General features: G+C 46.3%; 1 protein-coding gene across 1 annotated transcript in view; it reads left to right on the forward strand.

The window, feature by feature from the left end:
- The first annotated feature begins 53 nt into the window (after positions 1-53).
- The window catches only part of DGKQ (diacylglycerol kinase theta), a 79223-nt gene continuing 64447 nt past the window's right edge, over positions 54-14829 (forward strand). Inside the window, 1 exon segment of the mRNA XM_042829398.1 lies at positions 54-264. Within this exon segment, the coding sequence (XP_042685332.1) occupies positions 54-264 (211 nt within the window).

Here is a 14829-nt window from a genome sequence, read left to right on the forward strand (position 1 = left end):
CGAGCCGAGCGGCGGCTGTTGCCGCGGCCGCTGCCGTGCCTCCAGGAGCGGGCATGGCGGACGGGGCTCGCTCGCAGCTTGGCGGCAGCCCGGCCCCTAGCCCGGTGCTGGGCGGGCGGGGCCGCGTCTCGTCTTCGTCGTCGTCCTCCTCGTCGTCCGCCATCCCGCCGGGTCACAGCTTCCGCAGGGTGACCCTCACCAAACCCACCTTCTGCCACTACTGCACCGATTTCATCTGGGGGCTGGCCGGTTACCAGTGCGAGGGTAAGTGCGGGCGGGGCGGCCCTTCGAGAGGTCGGTTGGACGCGGAGGGGCATCGGCTGCGAGCCGCCGGCGGTGCCACGCGTGCCGGCACGGGGTGAGCGGGGCTCCGCGCTGCCGCTCCGCGTCCATCGCCACCCACCCGTTGTCCTTTTCCTCTCCCGCCCGGCCCGGGACCGCCCGGGCGTGTGTGTGTGTGTTTGTGCCTTAAAAATCCCCCGAATTCTTCTCGCTCTGGCTGCGATTTGGGGTGTTTTCCTAGTTGGGAAAGCGCACCCAGCCGCTGGAAGCAGCCCCGGCTCCGCGCAGGGCCGCCCCCAATCAAGCGCTGCTTCCCGATGCTCTCCGATGCTTCCCTTCTCTCTCGCGGGGCTCTGAGCGCTGCCCCGGACGGCCAAGCCTGCACCTGACCTCGCTCTGCCTCTCTGCCGGCCGTGCCGATCAGCCCTCCCTTCTTTCCTTTCGCTGTTTTCAGACTTCTGCGTCTGCTTCTGTGCTTTTCTGATAACGATTCCAACAACATGACAAACCTCGCAGCATCCCGATGGGTTGTTTGCTCACGCTGGCTGCGTTTTACAGCCGTGCGCCCGCCTTGGTGGCAGCTCGTGAGCTGTGAGCCGGTTACTGATGCGTTTTCCTGGGTGATATTAAAGAGAACTTGTTTACAGTGTTTATCTCCTTGCCGCATTTGCAGCGGCTGGTGGAATTTGATCACAGTTCTTGGGAAAGTAATAAAAGGGTAACCTCTAGGAGTGCCACGTTGGTTAAAAAAATAACCCACCCTGCTTTTATGGAAGGAACTGCTTTCAGCAGCTTGAACAAAGTGGTGGGTTATAGCTATCTGCTCTTTCTTCCCTGCAGAGGAACAGGGCTTACAGGTGTAATTGCAGCTCAGCTGATCTCTGCTTTATTTGGACTCCTTTTTGGAACTGTGTGAATGGCCGTTCTGCAGGTAAACTGGCTGCAGCTTCCGGATCCTACATCTCCAAGTGCTCAACCTGATGGGCTTCTACGTGATGCCCATTATGTGGAATCACCTCCTTCTTTCACTGCTCATTACTGCAGCGGCTCTTCCCTGCTGAGTGTCCTAGCCTTGGGCACGCTCCTATCACTCAACAACAACCAAAGCATCTTGACACTGCCTCAGAGCTGAAACCGAGACAGTGAATTACCTGGTCTGGGGAGTTTTTCAGTAAGCCTGCCAATTACTGAGCACTGACTGGCATGTGCTGACGTGGGTTATGTGGCTATTTAGCAACGTGCAGGAAAGTGTAATGAATTCTTAACGTGTTCACAGCTGTGCAGGCCACAATGGGTGGTTCTCTCCTTTTTTTTTTTATTGCACTGCCTGAAAAATACATACGAGAGATGCTCTGATACGTTTCATATGTTACAGAATCACTAAGGTTGGAGAAGACCTTTAAGATCATGAAGTCCAAGAGTCAGCTCATCAGAATCACAGATCGTAGGGTTGAAAAGGACCACAGTTGGCCTGGGTTGAAAAGGACCACAGTGATGATCTGGTTTCAATCCCCTGTCATGTGCAGGGTCGACAACCAGCAGACCAGGCTGCCCAGAGCCACATCTCAGTTTAAAACCATTCCCCCGTGTCCTGTAAACAGCTATTCTCTCTCCTGTTTGTACACTCCCTTCAAATGTTGGAAGGACTAGCACTGTGTCCACTCACAGATTGGTAAGAGTCACTAAAGTTGCAGAAGACCTCTAACACCATCACGTCCAACCACCAAACCATCACCACCATGCCCGCTAAGCCACTTCTGTGGCTGCCCTAGAGCATCCTGTACCTAATGCCTCTGTTTTAGAGGAAAGCTCATTTCTGCAGTGAGGAGCCTGTTGGGCTATTGCCAGAGCTATACATGTGAAAGGAGGCAATCCTGCAGAGAACTGCAGCCCTTTTGCTAGAACAGCACAAGCATTTCTTTTGATGGTGTTTTAGTTTGAAGATTCTCACATGGACCATGCCCATTTGGGTCTGAAAATGTCACTGTACTATGCTTTTATGCACAGATTTATTGTAGTCTCAGTCAACTGGACTTTTTAAATTTTTTTTCTCCAGATTTGTTTTCCATAAGCCCTTTCTAAATGACTCTTTATTTTTCTTGCCACTTTACTCTCTGTAGCTGTCACTTCCTTTGATAAATGTGCGTATGTGAAAGAATAAGTCATGTAACATGATAAGTGGATTGTAATGTGAACAATTACTCTCTTATATTGCTCTCTCTTATACTGCTTTTGCTTTCCAGAGCCTGGTTATTTCACTTTTGAGTAGGTTTTAAATTTCCTCGGGCTCAGCAAGGAAGAAAAGTGTGACTGGGTTTCTACGCATGTGTGTGTGCACCCTGTCAGTTCCATGCATACGTGTGTTCAGTGCATAAATCACAGAATCATAGAATTGCTCAGGTAGGAAAAGACGAAGATCATCGAGTCCAACCACAACCCAACCATGCTACCCAAACTCTGACAGCCCTCTGCTAAATCCTGTCCCTGAGCACCACATGCAAACGGTTTTTAAACACAGCCAGGGATGGTGACTCAGCCACCCCCCTGGGCAGCCCATTGCAGTGCTCAACAACCTTTTCTGTAAAGAACTTTCTCCTGATATCCAACCTAAACTTACCCTGGTGCAACTTGAGGCCATTTCCCCTCGTCCTGTCAGCTGTCAGCAGTGAGCAGAGACCAGCCCTGCTCTGCTGTGAGCGCCTTTCAGATATTGGCAGGGAGCAATCAGGTCTCCCCTCAGCCTCCTCTTCCCCACACCAAACAGCCCCAGTTCCTTCAGTCTCTCCCCATAGGCCACATTCTCCAAGCCCTTCACAGCCTTGTTGCCCTTCCTTGGTCCTGCTGCAGCACCTCAGTGTCCTTTCCGTACTGAGGTGCCCAAAACTGAACCCAGCACTCAAGGTGAAGCCACACCAATGTCAAGTACAGGGCAGGATGAGTTCCCCAGTCCTGCTCACCGCTCCATTCCTGATCCAAGGCAGGATGCCATTGGCCTTCTTGGCCACCTGGACTCACTGCTGGCTCACATTCAGCCCACTGTCCATCAGCACACCAAGCTCCCTTTCCATCAGGCAGCTTTCCAGCCACTCCTCCCCAAGCCTGTAGTGTTGACTGGGGTTGTTGTGACCAACATGCAGGACCCAACACTTGGTGCTATTGAAATCAGTTTGCCTTGGCCCATCGATCCAGTCTATCCAGGTCCCTCTGTAGTGCCTTTCTCCCCTCACACAGATCAATTTTCCCTCCCAAACTGTTGTCGCCTGCAAACTTACCGAGGGTGCACCCAGTCCCCTCATCAAGATCGTTAATAAAGATGTTAAATACAGGCAGCCCCAGTACTGAGCCCTGGGGAACACCGCTCATGACCAGCAGCCAGCCGGATTCAGCTCCATTGGCCACAACTCTTTGGACCCGGCCATCCAGCCAGCAGAGCATACCAAACTGTGGCCATCCAAACTGTGGGCAGCCAGCTTCCCCACGAGGATGCTGTGGGGAACGTGTCAAGGGCTTTACTGAAGCCCAGATAGAGCACATCGACTGCCTTACCTTCATCCACTAAGTGGGTCTCCTTCTCATAGAACAAAATCAGGGCTGTCAAGCAGGATCTACCATTCATAAACCTGTGCTGAGCCCCCTGCTGACCTTCAATTGGTCCGTGATGGCTCCTGAGATTATCTGTTCCATAACCTTCCCTGGCACTGAGGTGATGCTGATAGGTGTGTAGTTACCAGGATCATTTTTCTGGCCCTTTTTGAAGATGGGCGTCACGTTTGCCAGTCTCCAATCCCCTGGGACATCCCCAGTTAGCCAGGACTGCTGAAGAATGATGGAGAGTGGCTTGGCAACCACATCCACCAACTCCCTCAGTGCTCTGGGGTGCAATCCATCCGGCCCCATGGACTTGTGAGCATCCAGTTTTTGGAGCAGGTCCAAAGCCATCTCATCGTGGATTATGCACAACCTATTCTGTTCTTCATCCCTATCTACCAGTGCAAGGGGCTGTGTACCCAGGGAGTAACAAGTCTGACCATTAAAGACTAAGGCAAAGAAGGCATTGAGTACCTCAGTCTTATCCCGATCTTTGGTCACTAAGTTGCCCTCAGCATCCAACAAGGATGAAGATTCTCCCTAGCCTTCCTCTTACTGTTGATGTATTTATAGAAATATTCTGTTTTCCTTTACTTTAGTGTCCAAGTTCAGTTCTAGCTGGGCTTTGGCTTTTCTAATTTTCTCCCTGCATAGCTTCACTGCATACCTGCAATCATCGTAAGTAGCTTGCCCACTATTCCAGAGACCACAAACTTTCCTTTTGTTCTTGAGTTCCAGCCAAATCATAGAATCATAGAATCACCAAGGTTGGAAAAGACCTAAAAGATCACCCAGTCCAACCGTTCACCTATTCCCAATAGCTCCCACTAAACCATGTCCCTCAACACAACATCCAGTCTTTCCTTGAACACCCCCAGGCTCGGTGACTCCACCACCTCCCTGGGCATCCATTCCAGTGCCTGACCACCCTTTCTGAAAAGTAATACTTCCTCATGTCCAGCCTGAATCTCCCCTGCCGTAGCTTGAAGCCATTCCCCCTGGTCCTATCACTGATGACACGAGAGAAGAGGCCGACCCCCAGCTCACTACAACCTCCCTTCAGGAAGTTATAGAGAGACTGTTCAGCCAGTCCAGCCTCGTCCATTGGCTCAGATTCCGTGATTTGAGGATGTTCAGCTCCTGCACCTTTAAAATAACTTCCTTGAAGTATTCCCAGCCTTTCGGGGCTCCCACACCCTCCAAAACCACTTCACAAGGGACCCTCTCAGCCACGATCCTAGAGAGGTTAAAGTCTGCCTTCCAGAAGTCCAAGCTGGCAGTTCTGCTGACTCCCCTCCATGGTTCAACAAGGATCAAGCATTCCAGCATCTCGTGATCACTGTGCCCCAAACTTTACATGCCCCATTAAGACCTTGTCTGTTAACAAACAGCTGGTCCAGGATTGTGCTTCCCCTCGTTGACTCCGTCACCAGCTGTGTGAGGAAGTTATCACCCACACACTTTAGGATCCTCCAGGACTGTTGCCTACCTGCTGTACTATAATTCCAGCAGATGTCTGTCTGGGTAGTTGAAGTCCCCCACAAGAACAAGGTTTATCATAAATAAAGTTTGGAACAAAGAGCTGAGCTCTTGCAAGCAGTGCCTAGTGGAACAAATGTCACACATTTGAGAAGAGTTGCTGAGACTCTTTTGAGGAAAAATTCAGTTTGGAGCTTTGGAATGGTTTTCATCCACCTGTAAATAACTTCATAGTGGTTTTTCTTCCACTATAGAAAAGCTTTTTTTAAAATGTATGTAGGTAGAATTGTGAATGTGTACATTTTGGACACTACAAATACTTCCAGTGCTAGGAATCTCTCTAATGTGAAACTACTTTGTTTTACTTTGCCTAAAGGTAACATGGAAGGGGTTTAAGTTGGTTGGCAAGTGAAATGTGAGAATAACTTCAAAATGGATAAATAATTCTGTGCTCATCAGAGCATGTAAGGGAGATTACTGTCAGGGTCTTTTGTGTACGTTTTTAGCCTATTTCTACTGGGAAAATGTCGGTTGATGAGACAAGGTCGCTGTTCTGGATGTAAAGGCATGAAGTCAGGTATTATTTCAGGAAGAGGCATCCTTGATTTCTGTTTGTTCGGGTCTTCTTTTGTGTTTTGTGTTCTAAGCAGAATGTCCACGCTTACTCCTAGGAGCAGAAATCCCCGTTTCTCCTAAGCTGTTCCTGATGTTGGGTGATAACACTTCAGCTTCAGCAGAATAAAATGGGAGTGGTGAGTTGAGATTATGGCATAAAAACTCACTTAAAACAAAGGACTCTTGCAGGCAAAGCTGCTGTCCTTTGGATATGCTGTGTCCCAGCTGTGGCCAAACCAGGCTGTGTCTTATGCTGTTGGAGGACGTGAGAGTGTTCAGACTGCAACTCCTCGTCCTGCAGAAGATGCACACTGTGGATGTCTTTTGAATGCAGTCTCCTGCGCTTAAAGGCTGCTGCAACTAATTGCAGTCAGAGAGGCTTGGGTGTATAAGGACTGCGATCCTGGTTCAGCCTGAGGCTGGGAGTTCCATCTGCAGGGAATTTCCTTCCTTGGGTATATGGAAAGAGTAGCGTGGCAAAGAAGAGGTCCCCTTGAGCTCTCATCTCTTCTGGTTAGTTCTGTTGTCCTAACGGGAATCTGGAACATCCTCGGTACTGCTGGTTTAGTTCAGCTCCATTTTGAGGGAAGTGGAAAGATGAGATTTCCCAGAAAGTCGTAATGCTTGCAGTTCAAGAGGAGAACAAATTATTCTGTCCTCCGATGTGCTTGGCTTGCTTTTGGAGCTTCTTAAAATAAAAATAAAAGCTGCATGGAGGTAAAACCACAGTAAAATCAGTCTGAATTTTCAGAACTTGCTTTCTTATTCTGCGGTGTATTCCTTTGTCAGTGGCAAGGCCTTTCGGAGCAACAATAGATGTGTTTGATGCAGAGTTTGTTGCTGAGATTGGCTGAGTGGATGCGTCTCTGCTGTGTTTAAAACTTCATTTGAGTCATGTAAGGCTGAATCCATCTGAGGAACAAACGCAAATCATGTCCAAACAGATAAAGACTTAGCTCTGCTCTTGTCAAACTAAGACAGGTGTTGGGGAAAAGGGTTTGCGACAGTGACCAGCATGCTGAAAAGTGCAACTTATTTACTGTCTGGATTTGAGAGTCAGTAGAATTTGTGCTTTTCCACCACGTTCTGTGACTGTGATTCACAGAAAAACCTCAAAGTCCCCATCTGGTGCAAAGGAGCGCATAGGGATCTCTCTGAGGATGTGCAGTTTGTGTACTTGGAAGCCGTGTTTTGTGTTGAGTCCCATGTCTGAGTCCAAAAGCTAAATTAGGGAGGAAACAATTGGCTGCAGAAAGTGTCAAAGCCAGTGATGCAATACTAGGCTTTGCACAGCACTTTCATATCTCATCTCTGTTAGTGCCTTGGTCTGGCTTGGTGATAAGTCAGCCGAAGGTGCTCAGCAATCCATCATGCTGTGAAGCAGCTGAGGGCTGCAGTTTGCTCTCTGCAGGCTTCCTTTCCAGACCTCTTTCCTGTTCAGGTGCTGCTTGATCATCTTCTAGGCTTACACTCTCTGGTTCCTTTATGCTTGCAAGAAAATTTTTCAGCCTTCCTCTGCTGAGTTCCCAAGTTCTGAGTGAAGGCTATGAAAAGCCCTTCGTTCTTGCAGTTATGTAGGAGATGAATGCTTGGCTGGTTTTTGTTGTGCTCTTTTTTTTTTTTTAATTCCTGATGAACAGAACACACTGAACTCTGAGGTTTTCTCTGCAAAGCCTTTCCCAAGCACTGCACCTGGGTGCTTCAACAGCATGGAAAAAAAAAAAAAAGGAAAACCACTTGGATAGGCTGAAGCAGAAGCAGGGTCAGTGCTTCCTGACTACAAAAGCACCCTCTGCTCCTGCTCTCTGTGATGCTTATCAGCTGTGTACTGCATCCAAGGTCAGGTCTGGATTGTTTGCATTCTGCTAACAGCCTCCCTCTCACTGGAGATGTGCATTCTCTGTTCTGGGATGTAGGAGTTTGTATTGGAGTGCAGCACTTCTTCCCCAGTGACACAGGTCTCTCTGTGCTCCTTTGAGTTTAGTCATCCACTTGTTCTTTCAGCAGTGATTTTACCTTTATTACAATGTTTCCCAAAATAAGCTGTGGTAGCATTAGGCATAGTGTCCCAGGGTTTCCTTTGTGAGACAACGTCATGAAGCAACCATTTGCATTGGCAGTTGCCTTATTGCAAGGCATTTGCTGTCAGCAGTAGGCTTCTACTACCTGACGACAGATGCTGCCCTAAAGCTCTCCTTCCCATAGAAGAAGACATGCAAATGCTTTAGTTTTCATTCTCCTCTCAGAAGTCTGTAATCAGTGTTTCTGGCGTAGCTTTTTTCCCTCCAACACTGTTCTTGCTTGTTCTGAATTCCAGGCCAAGGACAAGGAATTCACCTGCATTATTTTCAGTGGACAGGCTTGTGTCATATCTGTTTCCTCCTCTTTGATTACATACACTTTATAACTCATTCACAATGTTGTTTTTATGCTTACCATCCCATCAGAAACCTCTCTCTTATTTTGGAGCTCTTTGCTCGGATGGCAGCTTTTTTCCTGGCTTGGCTCTGGCTCAGGTTGAACCCGATGACCTTTCTTTTCCTTATGCTACTCGTCTCCCAATGCTGTTTCTGATGCTGCATTTTATTCCTTCGCTTTGTCATCCCTCTGGACCACTTGTTGCCCAGGGGCTCTGTCCTGCACTGTCTCAAAGTCCCTGTTTGCTTTTGGAAATCCCTTTGGAGAAACTGCATTTGCAACTCCTGTTAAAACCAGATGCATAAGTTACCATAACGTATTTACTTCGACTTAGCAGCAGTGAATAAGCAGGATGTACATCTAGCATATAGATCTTCCTGAATGATAAAATAATGTTTTTTGATCACCTCTCCTTTATTTTTTTCCTCCAGACTTTCTGCTTAATGGCACCTTCCAGTTGCTGTAAAGAAGCACACGCAAGCAAAGAGCAGAACCTAATCTTTGCCTATCACAACGTGATAAGGAACTCACTGGAAGCCCGCTTCTTTTTTTTAAACAGCCCCAAGTATTCTTCCCTTAAAACTGTACTTGTGGAAGTCCCACTGAGTTACTCACTGCAGCATTCAGCCTCTAATTTCATTTCCTGTTTTAAGTAATTTTATTGTCTTGAATCCCAAAGAATGTGGGTGCCTGTTTGCATGTGTGCACTCATACATATATATTCACATATGTATATTCACCTGTGTGTACGTGTTTGTATGAATGCACGCTTAAAAGAACTTGTGTTTATATTTTTGTATATGTTTTTATTCCTTCTTCCATGTTTGAGGCTGAGGGATCTGCTTGGAGGCAGGGTTAGGATTATAAACATGGTGTGCTGGTGTGGTTTGCCTGCTTGGCTTCTTGTTGAATGCCACCTGTATGATATACAGGTCATGCCTCTTGCTATACAGAAATAATATCATTTGAGATTTTAAAGCCACTGAAAATGAGGAAAAAGGTATGACTGCAGCAGACCATAATTTAATCCCTGCAGGTTTTACATACAGAAGAATGCTGGAGGCATTCTGAATACTTTGCTAAGCAGCTTTGCCTGGGAGAAGCTGGATGATTTGAGCTTCTGGAGTTACACTAGGAGCAGTGTGTTGTTCCGTGGGATGGTTCTAGATTACTCTGATAAGGAGACAGGACTTCCACTTTAAGTGCAGCAACTGATAGCAAAATAATCTCTTTTCCTCACTGCGTTTCTACCTTGGCAGAATGTTTTTTTCATGGTGTAATTCGGGAAATGAGCATTGCCTTTTCACAGTGCATTCTCTGTAGTGCCTGGAGATAAGAACTGGTACATCATGGTAAAGGCTGAGTGTAGTTGTACCCTACTGACCGGTTCCTTTAGGGTTTTTAAGGGGAATGCTGCCCTGTGCTGAAGTCATTGCATGGTTGGAAGCTTCAAAAGAAGGCAGAAGAATACAAGGAAATTGCTAAGATTCCTCTGAGTATGAAGAGGGCATGAGGGAAGGATCTGAAGGATAGAGCTGAAAATACTACTCCTGTCTGCACCCATAGGGGATCTCTCAGGTTAAAAAAGAATGCCTTTTCTCAATGAAAGATTTTCTTTGGAGCTTCCTGAAGGTGCCACAGTAAGTCTAAGTCACCACAAATACCAGTTTGCAGGGGAAACTGGTTAGGGCAGGAAGTCTTGCACTGTTATCTGCTACAAAAAATAGCCTTCAGTGCGAAACAAAGGTGCGTGTAGAGCAGTGTGCCCTAGGAAGCACAGCTTTCTCAGGTTGACCTCTTCTTGAAACAGTATCAATATGGAAGATTGGAAATGGGGATTTCAGTCACCGTGGATGTTCACAAATATTTAGGGAATTTAAAGTTTCACAGTGCTCTTGCAAGTTAATGCAGAAGTTTTTGATGGCCACAGAGGCCCATTGCATGGACTGACAAGGTGGTGCTGTGCTGGGACAGCTGTGCCGGGTTGTATGCACACGAGTTGGGTGCAGCACGTCTGATTTGCAGCTGGAGAGCCCTTTGTAAAAATAATTGCAGCAGTTTAGTGAAAAATGACTTCAGCAGCCCCTCTAGACAAGCTTGGGATTGCAGCATGAGGAACATGCCGGATCGTGCGCTTGATGTCTGGATAACAGGGAGACTGAATTGTGCAAAAAATAGGTCCTGTTTCTGTGCTGTTGACTGACGTAGCTGCAGTTTCTCTTTTTGGTGGTGATGAAAATAAATTAACGCATGGCTCTTTTTCCCAGTGGCAGCTGAGCCACTCGGACCTCCCCAGCCTAATCCTTGGCCAGAGCAGGCTAGAAAGTAGGAGGTAAAGTACTGTAATGTTAAAAATCCCTTCAGAACAGTGAGGTGTACTGGTGTCTGTGCTTGTTGGGACCTGCCTTATTCTAATCCTTTTAACTTCTCCTTGTTCCAGAATAATTCCTCTTTCAGTGAGTGCCTTCAGATTTCTTGAAAGTGCTGTGTTTTTTATCCAAGCACCGTTGTTCAGGAGGAGCAAGAAGATTATTTAAAAAGTAAATCCTCCTCCTCTTCCTTCCCTTGGGTCTTGAAAGATAACAGCAGTACTTATTCTTTGCTTTTTCAGTTATACTTGTTCGGTAATTTTGCTTTTTTTTTTTTTTAATACACCACATACTTTATTTTTTTTAATACGTTAAGCATTGTGGGTAGCAGCAAAAATCTTTCGATGTATTTTGGTAATATATGTGTAGAAATTAATCACTGATCATGTTACATAATAAAGTAAGAGCTGGTGCCAAAGTGTGCTCAAGAGCACGTCCTGCAAGGCCTGATTCAGTGCGAAGTGAACACAACAAGGCAGAAACAACAACAACACAAACAGAATAAACAGAATCTTGAGATTACTTGGCCGCTCTTTGAGAATGATTTTAATTTCCAAGGGGTAGATTTCTGGTATTTTTTCTCTTTGTGAACTGAGCCGTGGCACTCTGAAAGCTATGATGCACTTCTGCGTGCTGTATGTGACATTTTGACATGGCAGCTTTTTGTTTGCCACTTAGATGGCAATGTTCTGTGCCTTCCACGAATTACATATGAACTTACGTGTGTGAAGGAGACAGTTCCTTACATTCGAGGTAAGCGTAGTCCCAAGGCTCATCAGTGATTCAAGAAGAAATGAAATGCACACTCTCTTTCTTAACAGGAATCCTTTTAAAATACCTGAGATTTATAATAACGTTAGGGATGGCAGTTCAAAAAACGTGGCATTGGGTTTGGGAGTTTTTCTATAAATTGTGCCTTGTGAATGTTTTATTTTCCCTCTCTGGTATGGCCTTACACGAATGAATCTATTTTTTAGCCCTTATCAATAAATACATTAAAGAAAGTATTGAGTGTATTTACCCAGCTGGCACTGGAACCTGTTTCTTTGCATATATACATAAAAATTGTTTCTAGCTCCATTTTTTTGCTTGTATCTCATAGTTCTGTACACTTCTGTCTGTGATGCACTTTGGAAATAGAGCCCTATAGGAATGAGAGATGGGGTTGCCATGGCAACTGCTCTTCTTCTTTCCTCTCTTTGCATTATAAATTGTTGGGATGTGCTAGGTAGTACTGAAATTACCCACATTAGAAGAGTAAGAGCACTCATGTTGGGTTGCAAATAATAATAACCTGCATTTAAGATGAAATTGTTGCTACTGCTAATATTAAAAGTGTGCAATGGAGGTGGATGGGTGCTGTTGAAGTTAAGATTACCAGTGGTTTTTATCCTACTCTTTTCATGTTGCTTTGTGGGGTTTTTTTAATTGCATCTTCATGTTCCGTGCTTGCTTTCTGAGGCACGGTTAACTGCACCTCCTCTGCACCACAGCCTTCCTGCATTCTGGCTATATTGCTGAGTGGATGAGGCTTATTTCATGTGATTATTTTTCTTTTCTTGCTTCTTTCAAAGACTTCAGTGTGTTGTGGAGGGGAATCTTGCTTTTTTTCCACTGAGAAAAACATCTCATGCAATGCGCATGCACAAAGCATCAGTGCCCCTTGTGATGTGCCTTGTGGCTGCAGGGCTGCGCCCCTGCATGTTTCTGCACATTGCAGTGTTCAGAACATCTCCACATCTTGGTGATTTGTGAGGGATCCCAGGCATTTGTTTTTCAATACCATAGTTTACTTCCAAGATGACACCGTGGCAAACACAGCCCCACCATGCCTTAAATCCAGTTACTTTCAGCTCTCAAATTCAAAATTCTCAAATTTCAGACTCAAATTCTTCTTTTTAAAACCTGCTCATGTGATTCTGTTTTTTTTCCCATTCCTAGTAGGGAGATGTTTTGGCTTGAATTATGCAAAAAATAGCAGAGCATGAACAGGACCATTTTTTCTCAGTGTTGTCTACCTGAGTTTTCATCAAGTAGTTAGTGGAGTGTGACACTGACACTGTGGAGTGTGAAAGTGATGCAGAGAACATGCACTCTATACGTATATGAATGCTGGAAACTAACAGAGTTTACACCGGTTCTGTAAGTGTGATGGAGATTAGGTTAAAAGGATGCTCACAGTATATGTCAGATTGTTGCAGTGGAGTTTCCTTAAAACTGAGAGCTGGGGTACAACTGCCTTGTGTTTCCTATTGTGTTGTTTTCCTCAATTCTCGATGCTATAGCTCTTTGTTTTGACCAGTAACTGCGAGTCAGCTGGAGAAGGATGTTAAACAATTGACAGAGTTTCTCTTTGTAAAGCATTACCCTAAAATCCAAGAAGTTGTTGCAGATAACTGCTGCAGAGTGCCAAGTGCCACGCTCCCAGTGCTTGTGACTCTGGTGTGCGCATCATGCAGACTGGCTGACTCTTCCTCATCACTCTCCTGCTCTTAACCATTGCTGTGTTTCTCTCCTCCTGACTTTCCACTTTGGTTACAGGTACTGCAGAGCTGCCACTTCCCTTCTTACTTCACCTTTGTCTATAGCTCAGTTGATAGCCCATGCAGTCTGCGGCAGAAGACAGAAAAGGCTAAAATTTCAAAGTCAGAGGAAAATGCTTGTGATGAAGTGCTTGTCTAAACTGGCAGGTAGTACTTGATTTTCTTCTTACCCCTATGACACCTTGCTGAAATATGGACCTGAGTGCCATTGGAAGATTTCTGCCTTCTGAAGGCGTTAGGAGCTACAGCAATTCCCTGCTGGTTTGGGCCTGCTGGGGTTCCTGGTAGATGGCGATCTGTTGGACCAGGACATGCTCTCTCAGTGTTAAATTTGTTGTCCTCTCCACCAGACTGGAGCTCAAGACCTTTGGAGCTTTAAGCTGGGAAGGCTGAGAGGGAAAAGCCATGCTGTTTTTGGAAAACTGTGCTGTGGTTCTCAGAGGAGGTACTGCCACTGCGTTTGAACGATGAGCAGTTTAGACTGAGTTGGATTGATCTCGTTGGTGCAACCACGGGGTGTGATTTTCCATCATCTTATTGCTATAACTAGAGAGATGAATACTGTTTGGTTGCAGGTGTCATGTGCTTGTCTGCCAGGTGCCAAAATAAATGGAACCTTTCTAGGTGCATAAAGGCTGCAGTCTGGAAGAGGTGGTGAAAAGCCAGGGCTCAGTGGCACAGGCTGACATCAGTTGATTTGGGCAGGCTTCATCCTTCAGCCTGTATGAAAGAGCTACTGGAATGGTTGTTGTTTGTCCTCAGATAGGCAGATTTCTGTGGTTCACAGCTGCTTTGCGAGTGTGACTTCGGGAGACTGTGATTCCTCTTTGTTAGTCTATGAGTCACAGTTATCCCAGTGGCCTTGCTGTGCGTTGGTGCACGGAGTGAAATTGCATCCCTGCTGCCTCCCTGTGCAATTCCACATTGTGAGCAGGGCGCCTCTTCCTCTGGAGCACGTTCTTGGGAAACTGTCAGTAGGTAAGTTGCCAAGTTCTCTTCCAGTCCCCTTGGAAATTTCTGGTTTCCCAGCAGTGAGGCAGGATCTCATCCTGGGATGCACTGGACCTGTCTTTGGCCTGATGCTCAAGAGGCATAGGCATTGGTGCATTCTGCCTGTGAGTTAAGCACTAGCCATCATCTGTCTGCTTGCAAAATCTCATAATGCCAAGGACTTGCTCTGCGCTGGAACCACGTGCCTTTGAAGTTTACCACCTTGATTTCAGAGATGTGTTGTCTGACCCGGCTTTCTGCTGAGAGGACAAAATAAAGTCTGTGCAGAACTCACCTTTCTTATTTCCTTGAAGCCAGCACTCAACCAGCTTGTGTGGTTACTGTACACATCTTAATGTGTGAAACGAGAAAGGACTTCAGTGTGCTAGCTGTAGAGGAAAAACCTTTCTTGATACGAGTGCAGCTGGTGGGATTTCTGCTGACTATGTTTATGACTTGTGAAAGTCTCTTGACCAGGTGGAATTGCCACTTTTGCCACCAGTGTAGCTTGCCTGTGCTGGTGTTTTTTCCTGTCCAGAGCACGC

Source organism: Centrocercus urophasianus, unplaced genomic scaffold, assembly GCF_019232065.1.
Source record: "Centrocercus urophasianus isolate 14NV4802_14NV808 unplaced genomic scaffold, USGS_Curo_1.0 seq_31, whole genome shotgun sequence".
Taxonomy (NCBI): Eukaryota; Metazoa; Chordata; class Aves; order Galliformes; family Phasianidae; genus Centrocercus; species Centrocercus urophasianus.